At 43.6% G+C, this 21,515-nt stretch overlaps 1 protein-coding gene across 1 annotated transcript in view; it reads right to left on the bottom strand.

Annotated features, from left to right (window-relative positions):
- puf (ubiquitinyl hydrolase 1 puf) overlaps positions 1-21,515 on the bottom strand; it is a 61,359-nt gene that overhangs the window by 28,788 nt on the left and 11,056 nt on the right. Inside the window, 19 exon segments of the mRNA XM_074094506.1 lie at positions 314-480; positions 2,053-2,225; positions 2,866-3,069; positions 6,593-6,819; positions 7,385-7,553; positions 8,518-8,732; positions 8,974-9,085; positions 10,644-10,793; positions 11,580-11,702; positions 12,432-12,551; positions 12,627-12,751; positions 12,842-13,172; positions 13,591-13,770; positions 14,365-14,493; positions 14,815-15,001; positions 16,299-16,596; positions 17,120-17,270; positions 17,859-18,039; positions 21,271-21,455. Of these exon segments, the coding sequence (XP_073950607.1) occupies positions 314-480; positions 2,053-2,225; positions 2,866-3,069; positions 6,593-6,819; positions 7,385-7,553; positions 8,518-8,732; positions 8,974-9,085; positions 10,644-10,793; positions 11,580-11,702; positions 12,432-12,551; positions 12,627-12,751; positions 12,842-13,172; positions 13,591-13,770; positions 14,365-14,493; positions 14,815-15,001; positions 16,299-16,596; positions 17,120-17,270; positions 17,859-18,039; positions 21,271-21,455 (3,427 nt within the window).

The raw sequence follows: 21,515 nt of genomic DNA, 5'->3' as shown, positions 1-21,515 counted from the left end.
GCAATGCCGCGTAAACAACAACATCTAATTTCGCATAACCAACAAAACTAGCGAAACGAGATTTCTCGACTAGTATATAAACAAAGATATTTATTCAAATTCAAACATTTATTCTGTGAATAGGCAACAATGGGCTCTTTTACACGTCATTTTTTTTTAAACTACCAGCGCTTTCGGAAAGACCATCATTGCCAACAAAAATGCGCCGCAAGAAACTTTGGCGCTCCCCTTACAAAATGCCTCTAGTGATATACGCAGCATTAGCTATACGGCATTGCAGTATCATCGGCGAATAGTCAAATTAAAATGTAACCTTGGTACTGAGCCGGCATGAGATGTTTCTCGACGTATCCGGACATGTCGAGCCGCATGGGGAAGGAGAAATGCGTATTCACTTTCTCTTTGAGCATCGTTAGCATGTTGAACGTGTACCGCATCGTGTTGAAGCACAGTATACGAGGGAGTTTCTTAAAACACGCCCTGGAATTAATTATTTGATTACATTATGAATACCTACTGACATTATCATTTCAAAGTCCAAAAACAGATTTTTCACTTCTCATGCTCGTAAAGTTCATGTTTATGCTGGATCTAGGCGACATAAAATGACTTTTTATGCACTAATGCATAAAGTAAAATCTTCGTCTAAGACGAAGGTAATCAGGTGTCAACAGCCACAAACAAAAAAGTTTCTACATATTTTTTAAAATTATTTCTAATTTATTTAAACCAAAATTCAATCAAAATAAATCAATAAAATTAAAAAATATAATTGTATAATAATGCATGAAAAACAAAAAGTACATTGAAAATGAACAATTGTTTCCACTGTTGCTATTTCATTACCTCGCAATCTAAGTGAAAAGCAGAGTGTAAAACTCGAGCATTAAACCCATTTTCCCCTCGACGTGTCTATCCACCCTCGCCGAGCCGGCTCGGGTGGCTATATGAACTTCTTGGGTAAAATGGCTCATTTATGCTCTTGTTGTACAATCTACTATTGGTAAAACTTAGGTGAGGACCATCTTTATTGAACATCACATCATCGTATACAAATCAGTCCGTCGGTTTGTGAGCTACGTTGCATCGGACAGATACAGGTACACGAAATACTTGTCATTTTTTACTCCCGCGACAAAAAGAGATGTTATAAGTTTGACGCCGATGTCTGTCTTGTCTGTGGCTCTCACACAGATGGACCGATTTCTATGCGGTTTTTTTATTAAGTACAAGCTAGTTTTGGCGTTCGGTTCAGCCGTTTTTGAAATATACCCAGCGGCACAAAATTTGGCCCACTTTTCATACAAAATTACCTATTCTGCATTAATTTGAGGGCCATTTTTTGCCGCTCAGTATATTAATTAGACTTTGTAATGACAATTATGTCACTCAGAGGGCTATGGAGAGGGCTATGCTCGGGGTTTCTCTGCGGGATAGAATTAGAAATGATGATATCCGCAGTAGAACTAAGGTTACCGACATAGCCCGAAGAATTGCGAAACTAAAGTGGCAGTGGGCGGGGCACATTGCTCGCAGGACGGATGGCCGATGGGGCCAGAAGGTTCTCGAATGGCGTCCGCGGACCGGGAGACGAGCTGTCGGTAGGCCTCCAACAAGATGGAGCGACGACTTGGTTAAGATCGCGGGATCGCGGTGGATGCGGAAAGCACAAGACCGGTCTGAGTGGAGAGCCTTGGGGGAGGCCTATGTCCAGCAGTGGACGTCTTTCGGCTGACATGATGATGATGAATGACAATTATGGGACTTTTTCAATTTTCGAAGTTGGTTAGGTTATGAAAAAACAACGTTCCATCTCATCAAATCATCAAATCAATAATCAGTCTATTCCTAATTGTTATAGGTAAGAAACTTAAGCAAAGTCCTTTTTGCATGTAATAAGTAATTCTATCCAAACGGGTTAACAATCTATACGCTAAAAATGAATAAATCAAGTTTCGTATTAGTTCTCGACACTACTACATACAAGATGGCCGGCGATAACATGTGCTTGTCCTTATGTATCACTTTGAATAATGAGATTAGTGTGCTGACCGTTTTTCAGCGCGCACTTTAGCAGCGCACTGCGAGCATGTGTAGCAGTTATCTCCCTCTAGAGTATCCTTGACTGTGACTTCATCAAGACTTTGGTGCAAGTTGCGCATGTCTGCCACTTGACACCGAACCGTGTAGAACTCTTCTAGCGTTCGGGAGACGTGCGGGCAGTCCTGCGGGGAACGAAAAAGTCCAGTTAAAAATAACTCGTTAGACGTCTGCGCGGACAATTAATGAGAAAAAAATTAGGGTAACTGATAATACAGGAGTTTTGTATCTAATGCTTTTTTATCGTATGACGTTAAAAGTATTGAATTGGTTGCCAGTCGGAAAAACGGATAAACAAAACTGATAGTAATTTATCCCATGACATTGGTGAAATGATTGAATGTATTGATGAAGATAAAAATATGAATAGAATGTAATGAATATGATGTTTCATTGTATTTAATATTTTTTTTAGTTTTTATGATAAATAATTTTGAACCATTTCATTGATTTGTTATATAATTTGGACATGTATTCTAACTTCAAACACAATGTATATTGTTATTTGAAATAAATTGAATTGAACACAAATAACTGATGCAAAAAAAATGTTATATCTAGATTTATGCCTTGGTTATCTCCCATGGAAGAAAAAAATAATGTCCAGCTCTATCACGCGGGAATTTTGGAAAATTCCTTCTTAGAGCATCATCACATTATTGTGTGTCAAATTTGAAGTCGGTTAGTCTTTTGTTTTGACAGCTCAAATTCTTCTTATTTAACTTTACACATTTACATTGTACTGCCGTTAAATAACCAACTCACCAATGAAACGACGTTATTACTAAGCACGCCACAGAACAACGTTTTGACGAGCTTCTTCAGTTCCGGCGTCATCTCTTCCAGTTTGGAGACCAGGTCTATGAAGAACTCGGCCATGTCCTTCTGTTCGCCGGTGTTTAGCGGCTGGTGGTCCATTTGGTACACCTTGCAGAAGCTGCGAGGGTTATACGCTTTGCGCTCGCTCTCCTGTTAAAACGGGTAAGTTTTTTGAGCAGACTTACAAGGCGGTTAATTCTTGTATTAGAGGTATTATTGTTAAACAAAGAAATTATTCGGATATATTACCAGTAAAATTCCGAACAGGGGACGTTTAGGGGACGTTTAAGTATTCTAAAGCCCGCGGCACGTTAGTGTAGGGGTAACCGTTAATACAGAGAAGTACAAAATAAAGAATGGCGGTGGACTGAGCAATGCGTGGGGCGGGCGGCGCTGGAAAGTGTAAGCGCTGATTGGCGTCCATGATTGCACATGCACAAAAATCAACGATCAGCGCTACACATAGGAGTAAGTACAGATCTAGTAAATCATGTTTTTCCATCGCATTTTAGAGGAAAACTTGCATAAACGTAACTATCATAAGGTCGCCGGTGAGCAAAGTAATCGTTTTAGATCATTGATATGGACTTCCGCAAAGTAACGCCTAATTAAATAAATTATTTAAGTTCGTATTTATGTGTCTTGCTTTCTCAAAAAGCTTAGTGAAGTTTACTGAAGCTAATTAACACGTTAATTGCTAAGCCAAAATGTTAAACTTTACTGAGATGGCAAAAATAAAATCTTTTAAATTTAACCCTTTAACCGCCATTGTCTGAATTATAAGACAAAAATTATCCAGCTCATTTCGCCCCAGTCTTATAATTAAGACAAAATGTCATATAGTTTCGGTGTAGGTGGCGATACGGGCACGTACGAATGAAAACGTATTGGCGGTTAAAAGGTTAATCATTCCACGATTACATAACATATAAGTTTATATATATGTATGTATTATATTTATCACGTTAAGACGCATGATCGGCCATACGGGACGTATTTATGCCATACATATTGCCCACATGGCTTATAACGCGAATTTGCTTCCGGAGTAACAATAAGGTTTTATTACTAAAAAAACTTTCAAAATGTATTTGTTTGTAAGCTTTTTATTACGATATTCAACATCAATGTGCCAATTATGTCAAAATAAGTCAAATATTTAACAAAGTGGTATCAATCAACTTTTAGGCTAACTAAAAACAAACATTTGGAATTAAACTTTGGAACTTTCACATACTGTGAATTTGTGCAGGTCAAAAAAACATTCCATACATAATGGGGGGGAATTAGTGCATTGCTTGCATTCCATGGTGGTATTTGTCCTTTTTTTATTTGAGTAACAGTTTCTACAATCTTTTCTGGCCGTAACAGTAGCTTTTCTACCAGTACTAAAAGATCGCTCCTTAGATTTTTCAATTTTAGTCAGTCGGTGGTCTTCTTTTTGCTGCGCTGCCTGCGGCACTTGTGGCTCTACTTGACGTTCAGGCAAAAACGACTCAATTACTTGTTCTCGAAAATCATATAACGATAAGTTTCGGTTGCCTGGTTGTTTGTTGAAGAGTAATCGAGCATTTATCATGCTCATCATTAGAACATGGATAAAAATTTTCACGTACCACCTCAAAGTTTTTCTTTCACAAGGGTAGTAGTTCAGCATCTGATCCTGTAGGAATTCACCTGAGATATTTTGATTATATTGTACGATAGCTAAAGGTTTCATAACAACATTGCCGCGTTTGTTGGTAACTTCCTTCATTTGATTCGCGAATTGTGTTGAGATATAGTTTAGTTCTCTTTTGTCCTTCCATTTTCCTATATGAACACCATTGCGATAACGTGATATATTTTGACCTTTTTTCAGTTTCTTGGAAATTACATCCGAGGGATTATCTTTGCGTTTCTTGTTTAGTGTGCCAGTACAATAAGTATTGCTGTCCAATAATTTGGTAGCCAAGCTGTAACTGTTGTAAAAGTCATCCATGAAGACAGCATGGCCCGAATCCAAATTGTTTTTTAACAACTTTTCCGCGATTATTTCTGTATGTTCCGTGCCAGCAGTTTCGTCCATTGTACTTGCAACAACATGAACCCTTATAATAGTTCCATTTGGTTCAGACAGTACATAAAGTTTTATTCCGTACTTGTGTCTTTTTTCTTTTATGTATTGTCGGAAGATCAGGCGACCACGAAATAAGACCATAGATTCGTATAAGGACAAATTCCTTCCTGGATAATAAATCTTGTCCATCGTGTCATTGAAGGTTTTTATTATCATGTTGCATTTATTCATGCGGGCAGGATCTTCACCTTCTTCAACAAAATGGAGGCATCGCAAAATAAGCTGAAACCGGTTTCTTGACATATATTCAGAGAAAACTGACTTATATAATCGATGCGATTTCCAGTAATCAACCAAACGGTTCATTTTCGCTGTTCCGGTATGGTAAAGTAAGCCGATAAATGTCCTGAATTCTTCTATAGTTAGCGGTTTCCAATACGTAATACGAGATCTGCGATGCTGCGAAGAATTCTTCATGTTTTCTGCATATTGATTAGTACAATCAACAATTTTTTGTAGGTAATCATCGGTGAGGAATAAATCAATGTACCCTCTAGGATTATCTGGCGGTGGCACAAGTAGTTCATTTGTTTTGGAGAAAGAAAAATCTCTCATCGAACTAGAATTGGTAGTCCACCGTGTCATAGATGCTGATCTGGATGGCTGCTGAGGCCCAGACGGTGTCGTCTCTGGGGCCTGGGTAGGCAGTGGCTGCACTTGGGCGGACAGCACAGATGATGCAGGCAACGACGATCGCCGCGACGATGAAATTCGACGACTGGAGACAGCGATAGGCTGTTTAGGTTCCCCCTCCTCCTCCCGCTCATCTTTTTCAGATTCTGAACTTTCGTCACCTTCGTCGGCTATATAGTCTATGTCATCTACATCACTTCCAGCATAAACATCGTCGTCTGACTCCTGTAAATATTCTTCCACTTCCGCACTTTTTAGTCGCTTTCTAACCGAAACTCGCGACGCACTGTCCCTTGCTGACCTTTTTGTCAGTCTTGAATTCTTATTCATTATAAAAGCAAAAAATTTCGTCCAAGAAATACGAAAACAGCCGCGAAACAACAAATAATATAAAAATAAGTCACCTACACCGTGTGACTGCGAGCAGCGAACTAGCGAGCGAGAGTGCGACAATTTCAAGATGGCTACCTATAGGCCACACCCACTTTTAAATAGGTAATCTCCTTCCCTAGTGGCCAAACAAACACCAGAAGTCAATACGCTATGGCCGCTATTTTGTAGCTCCAACATAATTGTAAGGGAGCATCACGCGATGTCGCGTGACCGGCCGTAGCGCATGGACCGCTTCACGCGACGTCGCGTGATACGGTAATCAACGTGTTTAAGGAAGCAAGAAAAATACGATCTTTTCAGACAAAATACGATGCCAAAACATTATTCACTTCACTGCATAAATTTGTTTGTGCCACGTGTTGTACTTTCGCCATCAGATATTTCCGGAGCGGCCAAGGTGGTCAAAAATATCGGCACATGCACTCTATTATCAAGGTATTAGAGTTCATGTTTAGATCACCTTGGCAGCTCCGGAAATATCTGATCGCGACTGTAGCTACTATTGAGTACGTTAGACGCCGCACTCACCATAAGGTACGCGAACATGCGCTGCATCTCATGCAGCGTGGCGGCGTGGCGGCTGGCAGCCGGGTCCGCGCTCAACACGGCCTCGCGAGCCTGCGGCATCATGTACAGGTGCTGCATACACGACGCCATGTAACACGTCGCGCCGAGGTTCGTCAGCCCCACGTAGCCGCACTCCGACCGGGATTCCTCCGCCGGCCAGTAGTCCCACGGATACGAGGATTGAGGGCCTGTGAAGTATTAATGTTAAGTTACAGAGCTGCCGCTGCTGAAGTTACTGAGATATTGCTGAGAGATGGCGAGATGACGGAGATGACCTAGACGCGGAACTGAGCGAGTGGCCAAATATAGCATTGGATAGGGAGATGTGGAGGTCAAGAGGGGAGGGCTTTGCCCAGCAGTGGGACACAGATGTAGGCTAACAATGTAATAATACAGAGCTGCATGACACGGTCTTGGAGGCCTTGAGCAGGGAAGAGGTCCAAGGGAAGACCACGTCAAAGATGACGTCAAGCAACCTCCTTGACATCATCTTTGACGTGGTCTTCTAAATTAGATGCAAGTGACACGGAGAAGAGAAAAATGGAGGATATGAAGGACGCCTACACCTAGATGATTGAGAAAGGCTGAGAAGAAGAAAGATGTCAGAATACTACCGGGACTTATCACGCTAATAATAATTACCTTGTCGTTTCAACCACATTGCAGTGGACGTGGTCACGAGCAGACTTGTCGTGAGATGATAAATTCCGGTTGTGGTAACGAACTATATTCATATTGAGCGTAAGGACTCACCCGGTTTATGGTGTTCCATGAGTTTGTGATGCAACACCATATAGTTGTCGGGCGCGCCGCGCACCAATTCCACCAACAAATCATACGCCGCCGATCGTGATTTCTGAGACTTGCATTTAGGCAGATTGCGTTGCTCCGGATACGGTACGTCAAACAGGAACGAGAATACCTGGCCACAAAAGTTTAAAATAAACATTATCGAACACTAGGATTTAATTAGAAAGGAGGCAGCCCGGCTGCTTCAATCTTTTACGCTAGGCAAAAGTATTCTTATAACAACCGGCCAAGAGCGTGTCGGACACGCCCAAAATAGGGTTCCGTAGCCATTAAGAAAAAATTAAGTAATATTTTTCAAAGGATTTCGTATTTTATACGGAATCTTCCAAGTTTAGGTATATTTTATACATTAGGCTGCTATTTAAGAATAAAACTACCAATAATTCTCAAGCAAACTTAGCCGTTATAGTTTTCCTTGAAAGTTTGATATACTTACTACCATCCTGAATTTTTTCAAATTTTTCCACTTACCGGGACGCTCGATTTTAATGAAAATTTGCACTTTAAAGTTTAATGCAAAAAAATCACTGAATCGAAAAATCGTCTTAGCAAACCCCTAATGGTTTTAAAAGACCTATCCAACGATACCCACTACGTCTATGAGAGGTACCCTACAATTTTTTTTTTATTTTTAATTGTACCACTTTGTCGGCATAGTTTACATATATATCCATGGCGAAACTATAAGGGTTCCGTTTTTGCCATTTTGGCTCCGGAACCCTAAAAATGCCAGAATCAAAGATGTGGGGATTGGGGTCATCCATAAATTAAGCCAAACAAGTTTGGGGGGCAATGGCCTTGACCCGGTTTGTGACGCAGGAACAAAATAATTGCGATTTTTATAGCAATGGGTGTAATGGATAGCCCTTAAAGCGTGATTTGTCGAAAATCTTATTTTTATGTCAATCAAAATTTAATACTGCCATTTTTTACCATACATAACTTCATTATCAGTTGCAGGAAAATATTTTACAACTTGCGTTATAATTTAAACGTGCTCAATCTTTTGTCTTCAAATCTAAAGACTAGATATCTTGGATCGTGTATTGATTATTTATGAGTATCCTTATCCTCACCATTTCCAAAGTCCTAGCCCCCTGCTCCGAAGTCTTGAACCTCAGCGGATGCTTCAACAGATGCGTGAGTAAACTCAGCTGTCCGTAGAGACCGTCGTCCGGCGTGCAGGGTTCCGCTCGCTTCTCGATTATCTCGCGTTTCTCTAAGGAACTTCGGATCTGTTCGCAAAGCTCGTTCAAGTCAGGAGCGCCGCTGTCTTCCGATGTTGCGCCTTCTGTGAAATGATGTCGCTATAAAGCAGTTCCAAACATTTCAGGCTCACGTCACCGATTATGTCTACCAAAAAAAAAAAAAAACTTTTCGACGGAGATGAAGAACTGACAAATCATCGCTGACAAAAAAAAGAACATCCTGTTCCCATAGCGAACCATTTGAGATCACTTCTCTTCAACTATTGAGCCGATATGTTTTATACGTGCAGCATTATATCCTAACAAGTGGCTTTGAACACTCACCTTTAAAGAAGTCTTCAGGTAGTCCATCGATCAGCCTGCACACCAGCCAGAAGTAGTCGCGGCACGCCGGTCCGTACGGCTCCTTGCCTTCTTCCGCGTGATGATGCACCCCCTATTATAAAACACCATAAAGTGTAATGTATGAAACAAAAAAAAAACCTATAAAGAAGGACGTGAGGGGCGATTCTCCAATAGAGAGAATTTCTCTCCAAGCAGGTGTTATGCCTGGGGACCGAAGTCCGAATGACGAGCGTCGGAACTTGTATATATGCGACCGCGTTGAGAAACTTCGATAGCGCGATGTAGACCATGGTCGGAGCTTCTATCATTGTTCACTAGATGGCGCTAGGAGTCGCTACAGACGGAAAGCAAAACATATGGAAGCCAGTGACTTCACCATTGATTTGGATGGAAGCATTGGGCTGAAAAGTTCCCTTGTTTAGAATCTACTCGATCATTTTTTGTAGATGGGTCTCTGCTGTATTGAAACTTATTGAAAGAGTACGCCGCGCGGGCGCCAAGCCGTGCACTCGCGCGAGTTAGCGGAGGCCCTACCTAACACTGTCGCGCCGGCATAGCCATCAAATACTCAAAGAAGGCGAAGTAAACTGAATAAACTGAGAGTACGGCCAACTAGCATTGTTCCGGTCGGCAGGGCTCGTGCGTGTCCAGTAAGCCGGGTACTCAGTAGCGAGCTGTAACTGTAACCGAAAATATAAGTTACGAGGTTCTAGTGTGTACGCGTGAAACGATCTTCACTCGAGACATCCATCGAGCGCCCTCACCGAGCGTACTCATCAAGCGAGCTGTAACAGATACAGCAGGCTTGCGAACCACGTACACACTATCAGCCTTATTCATAAAAAGTTAGAGCCTCCTTGAAGGCTCCTTGAAGGCCCGATGCTAAAAAACATGATTCATAAACGTCTGTTAGCGCTAATCAGTCGATCAAGGCTCTGCTAAAGTTAGAGGACCGTAGACCCTCCTTTATCTCCCTGCTAAGTCACAAAATGGCCGCCACAAGTTTGAACAGCTGACTTTGACAAGAGCAAAAAACCATACCGAAGATATTTTAGTGAAGGGTGAAGTTACGCAAAGATTAAAAAAAAACCAGAAAAAAATATTTTCAGGAATTTGTATTTAAAAATCCTCTAAATTAGCAGCAATAAATTAACAATAAGTATGAAAAAAAAAATAGGATGATTAACACAATTATGGCTTTTTGCACAACATAAACATGCGGATCGGAAATGGCGGGAAAACAAACTTCTCGCTTTTTATTTTTTTTCCTGCTAATTTGCTGTCACTGCTGTCAACTTTTTTTTTTTTAATTATCGATTAGGCCATTTTTTGTCTTTGATTTGTCAAGGTGGCCAACATAACGAGTCTAATCAGTCTATCAGCGGCTCAACAACTAGCAGACTGCTAGCAAGCGTTTATGAATCATACTTCTTGACAACCGTCTAACAAGCTTAATCAGTCTGCTAAGTAACAGACCGATCAAACCTCAATTAAGGATTTTTTATGAATAAGGCTGTATGTTTTTAGGTAACAGTAACGTGCAACGGTTACAGTTACGCAACGAGTGCCTGGTCGTCATCAGCTCGCTGTGAGCACAGCGCGTTCCGGTCGCGAACTACGTGATTTTTGGTAACTGTAACGCGCTTTACCTCGTGGTCGTGAGGCTGGTGGGTGGGGTGCGGGCGCATGTCGGCGGCGCGCGGCAGGTGCTCCAGCAGCAGCTGCAGCAGCGGCGCCAGCACCGCCACCTCGCCGCGCGGGCACAGCCGGTACAGCGCGCTGCCCGCCTCGCGACGGACCTGCAACGTTACACCTGGTATACATCGCCCGTTTAAAATAACGCGCTACAGAGGCAAGCTTGACACAGCTTTAATCTCATGTCAATATTTACCGACATATCTACAAATATGTCGATTAGGAAAAATAATTCTTGTTTTATAACAAAGTATCATTATTCATTAAATTTAGATACAAACCATTGTAGTCATTGAATTTTATGTAGAACTAGCTGGTGCCCGCGGCTTTGACCTGTGGTTTTTTTTTCTAAATCTTGTTTTATAATAACCTTTAACCCCTGACAATGGTTGTGTACACTGTGAGGTGTTGCTTTTGATGAGATTACACTTCACCTCCTACACTCATCGGAATGTCTAATGAAAATTTTCACTCCATGCCACTGGTGTACTAGTCTTAGGGGCTATTTCACCATCCATTGATTAGTGTTGACTGACGGTTAAATGTGATGCCGTCTCCGTCTATTCGAACAAAACAAATAGAGACGGCATCACATTTAACCGTCAGTTAACACTAATCAATGGATGGTGAAACAGCCCCTTAGGCTTTATCCTAACGTCAAACATTTGCCGCCCTCGGTGCCATAAATCATTCATTACTGCGCTAAGGACAGCATATGCAGTGCAATATTACTTATTGATAATCGCTTGTTGATTCCTAGAAAAATTAAGAATAGTGGGTCTTTCTAAAATATCTGATTCAATTTTTTTTGGTAGAAAGCTTTAAATGATTCCATATATTGAACCCGTGCTGATGGAATCACCAATTGGTACGGTGTAAATGTGACTCACGGCAGGGTCGGCGTCGTCGAGGAGCAGCCGCGGCGCGGCGCGTCGCAGCGACCAGGCCAGCGACACCGCGTCGCCGCCGCCGCGCGCCCACCACACGCACATGCGCATCGCGTGCTGCACCACCTGTACACAACACATACATTGACACATTACACTACCCCTTCCTCCCTTTAAATAGTAGACTAGCTTTTAGAATTCGATAATCGCGCGCTTTGCCCTTGGGAACTGTGCATTTTGTCACTCTCTGGCCCATAAACTATCTCTATGCCAAAAATCACGTCGATCCGTCGCTCCGTTTCGACGCGAAAGACGGACACACACTTTCGCATTTATAATATTAGTATGGATTGTTCAGTGACTAAGATTAAACTATTAATTACAGTGTGTTAACTTTGGATTACGATACGGAGACTCCTCCAATCCCAGTATCTTACCGCATAGTCGCAATCCGGATCGATCCAAGGTATCGATACAATTAAAAATATCGTGCATCCCTAAAAGGAGCCATTATTGATTTAGCAACTACTTCGATCAGCCTATGAATTTAGGACTAACATTGTTGTGGTTCTCAAAACGGTTAATTTAAACGTGTGCACCGTCATATTCGCATTCACCATATCTTTCTGCTGTCGGTAGGCCTCCAACGAGATGGAGCGACGACCTGGTTAAAATCGCGGGATCGCGGTGGATGCGGAAAGCACAAGACCGGTCCGAGTGGAGAGCCATGGGGGAGGCCTATGTCCAGCAGTGGACGTCTCTCGGCTAACATGATGATGATGATGATATCTTTCTACCACTATTTTATTCCAAGACAGTCAATGCGATTGTACTGTCTATGCACAGGGTACTTACTTGCGCTCGTCCCCAAAATCCGGTTTTATAGGTCGTCGGCTCCTTAGTCGTCGCCGCCTCGCATAGTATTGATATTAGCCTCTCCGTAGTCTCTTCCACAGTCATTAAGGATAGTAACGACTGAAAACAATCACCATTATACAAAGGAACAAATAAAATAGAAAATTAATCAAGTTGTCTTTAGAGAAAACATACCGGATGTAGTTTAGGAGTTTGAGCAGGATCGGACAATGGTAGCGTTCCGATACGACATAGTAGCTGCAGTAGTAGCGCTAAGCAATCTTGCCTCCACTCACTGTCGTCATTTCTTTGTAATACACCTAATAAAATCATCATAAATTAGCACAGTGAACACGAATTTAATTAAAAAAACACTACGCAATCGTTCGAAACTGACAAGCATGACTCACCAGACATCATAATGTCATAGAGCAACCTCAACCCCCCCTTCTTTATAAACACATCATTCCAATTTTCAACGATCAGCCTCTCTTCCTCAGCTCTGTCGACGCTTCCAGAAGCTTCTTTAGTAGGCGGACCTATACTATTTGAGCTCAGCTTGTCGATTATATGCAGGGAATACATGAGTTTCTGAGGGCTGTTGGGGTCTAATAATTCTGGTAATTTGCTTTCAGTTGGATTTTGGAATGCTTCTAATAGAGTCGGGTTAAGGGGCACCGCTTGAAGGATGTCCCACACGCGTCGAGATAACAGCTGCGCTTTGGTGTGGGCCACAGGTTCCTAAAACAAAGTCAGATTTTAAACCTGTGACATTTGAAAAAGACAAAAAATGTAGTAGAGTGTAATAGAGTACTACTACCGTAAATGTGGATTAAGCCCAAGCCACAAAAACATAGACAGTCGTCGAACCGACGTCCGTTTCATATACTTCGTTTACATTGAGTACCAACCGCTACATGCGCTGCCAGTAGACTATGTTAATCTAACAGAAAACTTAAATTTGGGGTTTTCTTGACGTGTTTAAGCTTTTTGTGGTTAGCCTTTCAGAACTCATTCCGGTAGCTCCTGGCTCCCGCATCTTTCCGAGCGCTTGCATGAGCGCGAACAGATGTTTGGAGCAGGCGGGATCGAGCAGCAAGCGCCAGTGGCCAGTCTGTACCCAACTCTATTAAATGAACTACTCTATGTCGCAACTCACCCCGGTAGCTCCAGGCTCCCTCATCTGTCCGAGCGCTTGCATGAGCGTGAACAGATGGTTGAAGTAGGCGGGATCGAGCAGCAGCAGTGTGGGCAGGCGGGCACGCGCCGGCGCGGGCTGGGCCGACGGCCACTCCGCCCACGCACCGCGCGTGCCCACGCCCACCGACACAAACACCAGCTGCAAATAAACAATAATCCAATATGGAATATTACTGCAATTTTCTGCCGTCAGACTGCAGCACTAGCACAAAACCGTAAACAGTTTTTTGAGTATTTTAAATGCCATAATATCATATTATTTCAATATTTTTTTTGAAAATATACCTCTATCGTTACTATCGATGTAATATGTTATTTTGCTACTAATAAATATATCATGATTTCTATAGGTACTAATACTCATCCGGTCATGATCTGACATGGCGACAAAATATAAAAAGAGAACTAACGTTGTCATGGAGGTTTGCGCTAGTGTCGCCCACTGTGCAGACCTTTGCCTAATATGCCCTATTCAGCGTGCATTTTTGTCATAATAGTAAATTTTAAAGGTAGTTATCGAAGGCCCTAATAAAGATACTTTCACATGTTTAAATTTTAAAAAAATGACTTGTACGATGGCATCTTTAGGAAAAAGAGGGAACTATCCTTTTTCTAGTAGTTGCAACAGCTCTATATAGATATCCGAACAAGATTCCACGATAGTTGACACCGTTAACTAATAAAATTCCAATACTAATTAAAATAATTTAATTTTAATCCACATTTACGATACCTGGTTATCTTTGAAGCCCATGTCGTAAAGCGACCGTTCGTCGTAGTCTATGGTCAGCTCTTGCCCTTGCGTGATCATGCGCAGTGGACCGTCCGTCGACAACGCCGTCACACCTTCTTCGCCCTGAATCTATGAAAAAAAAACAGTCAGCGGTGATCTTCTAAAGTGGACTAAAGCCAGATCATTAGCAGCAGAACTTCGAGTTGTGGGAAAATCTAATAACAGATAGTGACAGGTTTGTGTAGGATGTTTTCCTTCACCGAGTTATTTCGTCCTTCAAATGTAATTTCGCACATGAATTTCGAAAATTTAAGTGATGCGATCCCAGGTTTAAATCCACGATCCTTTGCTTGAGACGCCGTAGATCGAACCACTAGGCCAGCACGGCGTATCGGCTATCGAATCTGTTATGTAGTAACGATTACGTGTAACGTTTGCTTGTATCTGTACCTGTCTTTCCCACCAGCAGTGAACGTGCGCGCGCAGATGGGCCACCAAGTCCGAGTGGTGCAGCGCGACCGTGGCGCGCGGGCCGGCGCCGGCCGGCTGCAGCGTCAGCCGCACAGAGCCCGCGCCGCCGGGGCCCTCCCACGCGCCGGACTCCGCGAGCGACCAGCGACGCAAGTGGAACGCGTATCTACAATAAACAATCCTAGATGGTACATACAACTAGTGAATAAAACGCATCATTTTACCCCGAGTCGCGGGCGAGGGTTGGTTAAGTCGAGTGTAAAATGGGTTTTATGAAAGAGTAGTACAGTCAAGGAAACTGAATCACGTACCAGGGTGGGACCTTTTCATAATAAATTTCACTGATTTTTTTGGTAAATATATAGGACGTCAAGATGACATTAGTAGCATAAAGGTACGCGATTCAGTTTCCTTGATTGTACATTCTGCTTTGGCTATGTGGCTAGGCCATTTTATTACAAGAACCAAGTGATGAGTATGCTCGGTGAGGGCGCTCGATGGATGTCACGAGTAAAGATCGTTTCACGCGTACACACTAGAACCTCGTAACGTATATGTTCGGTTACAGTTATATTCAGCTCCACAGATACAGAATACAATATACATTATCCCCCTTATTCATAAAAAAACCTTAATTGAGGTTTGATCGGTCTGTTACTTAGCAGACTGATTAAGCTTAATAGACGGTTGTCAAGAAGTATGATTCATAAACGCTTGCTAGCAGTCTGCTAGTTGTTGAGCTGCTGATAGACGGATTAGACGCGTTATGTTGGCACCTTGACAAATCAAAGACAAAAAATGGCCTAATCGATAATTAAAAAAAAAAAATTGACAGCAGTGACAGCAAATTAGCACGAAAAAAAATAAAAAGCGAGATGTTTGTTTTCCCGCCATTTCCGATTCGCATGTTTATGTTGTGCAAAAAGCCATAATTATGTTAATCATCCTAATTTTTTTTCATATTTATTGTTAATTTATTGTTGCTAATTTAGAGGATTTTTAAATACAAATTCCTGTAAATAAATTTTCCAGTTTTTTTTTTAATCTTTGCGTAGCCCTGCCTTCACTATAAATATCTTCGGTATGGTTTTTTGCTCTTGTCAAAGTCAGCTGTTCAAACTTGTGGCGGCCATTTTGTGACTTAGCAGGGAGATAAAGGAGGGTCTACGGTCCTCTAACTTTAGCAGAGCCTTGATCGACTGATTAGCGCTAACAGACGTTTATGAATCACGTTTTTTAGCATCGGGCCTTCAAGGAGCCTTCAAGGAGGCTCTAACTTTTTATGAATAAGGCTGTATATCTGTGTTTAGCTCACTAGTGAGTACCCGGCTTTGGCAACATTTTACATTAAAATGTTTTTTATGGGATTTTACACGATCAATGACATCACCGTTTGCTACCACTTAGAATGAAGCATTTTAGCATGGCTTGATTGACCATGTTTTTCTACCTACAACATTTACCTTCTTTTGAATGTGTCTAGATGTGTTTTCAGCAATAGTAACGCTCTTTGTATGCACTGTAACGCCGCTTCTTCCGTCATATGCTCATAGATATTCTGTTTATCAGGTACTTTGGTCTCCTTTTTCTCCTCATTTGGCACCGCAGGCATCGCACTCTCGCCATCCCGCTCTTTCGATATGAGCCTCTCTGCTGCCGAAGAGAGATGGAACATGCACTTGGAGACGAAGTCATCTTCTTGTAGCAGCTGTTGGCCCATGTAGTAACTGTTTAAGTACTGTATCGCTCCCATGGAAACGTCTGAAAAGACATCGATTTGTTAAAACAAGAAATGAAACTTAATAATAGTTCTGTTTTTACTTTTTTGGCTGCTGGACCTTAATAACAAACTAGTGCGAGTTTACCTCATGCACCGAGGGTTCCGTACAAACTTGTATGTGATCCTGTAAGAGTCATTTGTTACATGGAATTCTTTTGTTATATGGAATTCTAAAATCCGCAGAAAAGCTTTGTTCCTATGTATACTGATCAAATAGCCAGTTCTATAAAAATTGATGTTTAAAACATAAATGTTGCCTCGCCCTTGCAGGGTCCATGTTTGTACGGGCGAGAATTAAGAGCATTTGTAAATACCATGGTGGCAATGAATAAATAAATAATAAAAAAGTGTGCTAAGATTTTTATAAGTTACTGAACCTTTAGCTTCGACCAAAAACTACCCTTCAGTCAGAGACTCTGTGCGTCTTTTACCTGTCGTCCTTATTTTTTCACTATACGTATCTACCACGCTAACGCCAGCCAGTATCAAATGGTCCGTCCTCACCTGTGCTGTTGGCCCGTAATGCGATCTTCCACAAATGGTCAATAGCGAGCGTGTGGGGATGGGTGGCATCGCCCGTGCCCCCCGCGCCCAGCGCCATCCGCGCTAAGTTACACAGCTGCTGGTACAGGCTCAGTCCCATAATGCTTATCGTCTGCAGAACATAAACCAAATTAATATTACACGTAACACATCAGTCTTCCACCGATCGGTATATCAGTGCGTACATTTTGTTTCAAAGCATATGCTAAGTTAGGCGTATAACAATATTTCGTACTACATATTTTTACTGTTCGACTAAAAATATGACAAGGAAAAAAACATATCATCATGATCTCAGCCTATATACGTCCCACTGCTGGGCACAGGCCTCGTCTCAGAACAAGAGGGCTTGGGCCATAGTTCCCACGCGGGCCCAATGCGGATTGGAAACTTCGCACGCACCATTGAATTGCTTTGCAGGTTTTGTGCAGGTTTCCTCACAATGTTTTCCTTCACCGCAAAGCTCGTGGTAAATATCAAATGTAATTCCGCACATGAATTTCGATAAACTCAGAGGTGCGCGCCGGGGTTTGAACCCTCCACCTTCTGCTTGAGAGGCGCTAGGTCAAACCACTAGGCCACCACGGCTTACTCAGAGGTGCGAGCCGGGGTATTTTAGGAATACTAGATTTTCCACAATGCAGATACGTAATCAATCTCACTCGTGGAACTCTTCTTTAGACCTGCCACAAGAACTGACCTCGGGATCAAGCGTCGGCATCTTCTCTATGTAAAGGAACCTCAGGGCGTCCAGCCCCAAGGCGTGCTGCTCCGGCGACTTGGTGTGTGACAGCAGCCACGAGTACAGACAGTCGGCGCACTCCGACGTGCCGCGCACCACTAGACACTGCCATAGCTCTTCCACTTGCTCCACTGTGAGACTGAAAAATAGACACTACGTTAGCACAACTGCCTGTGACGCGTTTCACGAAGCTACAAGTTACAATTTACAAGCGGTAGTCTCTTTCAAAGCATACTATTAATTGTACATTACTGGAGAGGCCGAGAAGTAGGGGTTGCCGGCCAAGCAGATATAGACGGATAGGGATGCGAGGCCGGCAACCCCAGGTTCCGGCCGAGGCTTGTATAGTGCTTTTCTCAAACATGCTCGGAAATGTATGCGTTAACATCACGAAATAGAGACATGAAGTTTCTCATTTATGGCTGCCTACCACCTCCCTACATAACTTCTTGGCCTAGGCCATGAAGTATGTATGAAAATACATTATTGTCCGCTGCTCTAACTTTTTAAATTTGCTTACTAACTTTAAACTGACAAAAGAATAATTACAAACAGCCAACCACCACTACTCGGTAAGCATTTGCGATGCGATGCGATGCGATGCGATGCGACGCGACGGACGGACGGATGGATGGATGGACGGATGGATGGACGGACGGACGGACGGACTGATGGACGGACGAACGGATGGACGGAAGGGAAGGACGGACGGACGGACGGACGGATGGACGGACGGATGGATGGATGGATGGATGGATGGATGGATGTACGGATGGATGGACGGATGGAAGGACGGATGGATGAACGGACGGAAGGATGGACGGACGGAAGGACGGACGGACTTATGGGCGGACGGACGGACGGATGGATGGATGGATGGATGGACGGATGGAAGGACGGATGGATGGACGGATGGATGGACGGACGGACGGACGGACGGACGGACGGACTGATGGACGGACGGACGGATGGACGGAAGGACGGACGGATGGACGGACGGACGGATGGACGGAAGGACGGACGGACGGACTGATGGACGGACGGACGGATGGATGGATGGATGGATGGATGGACGGATGGAAGGACGGATGGATGGACGGACGGACGGACGGACGGACTGATCGACGGACGGACGGACGGATGGATGGACGGACGGACGGACGGATGGATGGATGGATGGACGGATGGATGGACGGATGGATGGACAGGCGGACGGACGAACTGATGGACGGACGGACGGATGGACGGAAGGACGGACGGACGGACTGATGGACGGACGGACGGATGGACGGATTGACGGACGGACGGACGGACGGACGGACGGATGGATGGATAGTTGGATGGATGGATGGATGGACGGATGGATGGACGGACGGACGGACGAACTGATGGACGGACGGACGGATGGACGGAAGGACGGACGGACTGATGGACGGACCGACGGATGGACGGAAGGACGGACAGACGGACGGACAGACGGACGGATGGATGGATGGATGGATGGATGGATGGATGGATAGATGGATGGATGGATGGATGGATGGATGGATGGATGAAATATTTCCTCACATTGTTTGAGAAAAGCACTATACAAGCCTCGGCCAGAACAGGGATTGCTGGACTCGTTTTATCCGGCCTCGTCTACGACTCGGCCGTCTACCCCGAACTCGTCCATCAATCCCTTACTTCATGGCCTCTGCAGTAATGTACTATTTCTCAAACATTACATGAAATTATAATAAAACAAAAAACAAGAAATGAAGCTGGCGGGACGCTAGTCTTGTCGCGGTGTTGTGTACGCGCGTGTCGCGCTGGCTGCTGGCGGCGAGCGGCTGCGGGCGGTGTTCCTGGGCGTGGGCCGCGTGCGTGTCGCAGAGCGCGCGTTGAAACAAAAGACGGTCGCATTGCTGGCCAGAGGCCTGCAAAGTTGTGTGAAATCTCTTTGCAGGCCGCTAGAGTGACCGCGCGCACGCAGCTGAGCCACAGCGCCTGCAGCGCGATACTTCTCGGCCTATTATTTGTAACACAACGCCAATATTTCATGTCACGTTTGAGAAAATAAAGACTACCACTTTGTAGCTTCGTGAAATAGGGCACTGGTCATAAAGCTTGTAGAACATTACTCGTGACGTTGTTCTAATATTAGCGAGAAAGTGAGTGTAAAGAGGCTTTACGAAAACTTCGTTCATCGTATACGAGTGTGTCGGCTTGGAACTTCGACGAGTAGCATAGTGGATACTCAATGCAAAAGTCTAGAAACTTATAATCTTATCAATATCTTTGCGTATCCTGTGGAACGCGAACTTGAATTGTATTATGACTTGAGGCCGGATTCTTGGCGGATTATTTTCAATCAATGTATGTTGCTCCTAAATTTTTTAAATGAATCATAGTCGACACATTTTGCACAGCGCGTACAGTCGATACACAAGAATTATAGCAGACAGAGCTGTCTACCTGTGATCTTGAGGTTAGTTATTCGCGGTCTATAGCCCGTATAAAATATGTGTAATGAAATCGTCGGTGATACTCCAATACCGCTGTACGATATTCCTACGGCTCCAAACGACTTACCGCTACTGTCCATCCATCGCTTATCGGCTTAGCAAAAGGTCCAGGGGCTGTCTTCGGGCTGAATATAGCGTACACAGGGGTCCAAGGGCACTGGTAAATGTATCGTCCAAGGAGAAAGAGTCATCACAACGCACACACGGCACAGGAATATTTTTTATGTGTTTGCCACGCTTGCAGACAACAGATTACTTTCGAAGCAAGAACACAACTCTCTCCGTATATCCGCCGGAGGGCGCTGAAGGCGCGCTGGTGTTGCCATCCCCAGAGGAATGGCGACTTCAGAACAGGAAGCAGAAAATCGCTAGAAGACCGTAGGGATACCATACATAAATAAAGAACGATCTTCCGTCTTGTTTTGTTGTCCCATCACATAAACTTATACATAAAAATATTAACAAAAAAAATAGTGTTCCGGTACGGAACAACTGCGTAACTAGCACTTTCCATAAGGTCTAATTTTCACTGTCAGTACTGTTACTACAGTTAAAATTATACCTTATGGAAAAAGTTAGTTACGCGGTATTGCAGTATCACCGACGAAATGACTTCTCTAAGACTTTTCAAATGTCATTTTTTTCTAACGAAAGGGTCCTATTCCGTCCATGATACGGCGAGAAATGTCGCTAAAGAGAATGGTACCTCTATATTTTTTACATTAAAACGACCCGTGATTGACCCCTATTTCGCCTGATGAAAAGTACAGATGAGGCCAAAGGCGTAACTCACTGGTTCAGTAACAACCTATTCACTTCTAGCCTTGAAGATTCGAGCCCTAGGTAACACGATGAATACTGACCGAAAGTGCTGCGGCGACCCCAGCGGCGAGAATATCGCGGAGAGAAAGTGCAGTCTGACTGTGAGCTCGGTTATGTGCGCGTAGTGCGCCGGCTCGCCGCTCGCGCGCGGCTGCGTCGTGTAGTGGCGGAGGTCTTCGAGGAACAGCCGCATCATGCCCCGCTCTCGCTCCGCCCACATCACCACCTATAGTAACATTACACATCGTAAACGTTGAGAGGGTTCATACCTGCTGAGCTGGAAACG

The sequence above is a fragment of the Choristoneura fumiferana genome, chromosome 11, assembly GCF_025370935.1.
Source record: "Choristoneura fumiferana chromosome 11, NRCan_CFum_1, whole genome shotgun sequence".
Lineage (NCBI taxonomy): Eukaryota > Metazoa > Arthropoda > Insecta > Lepidoptera > Tortricidae > Choristoneura > Choristoneura fumiferana.
This window is presented reverse-complemented; position numbering and strand designations above follow the sequence as displayed.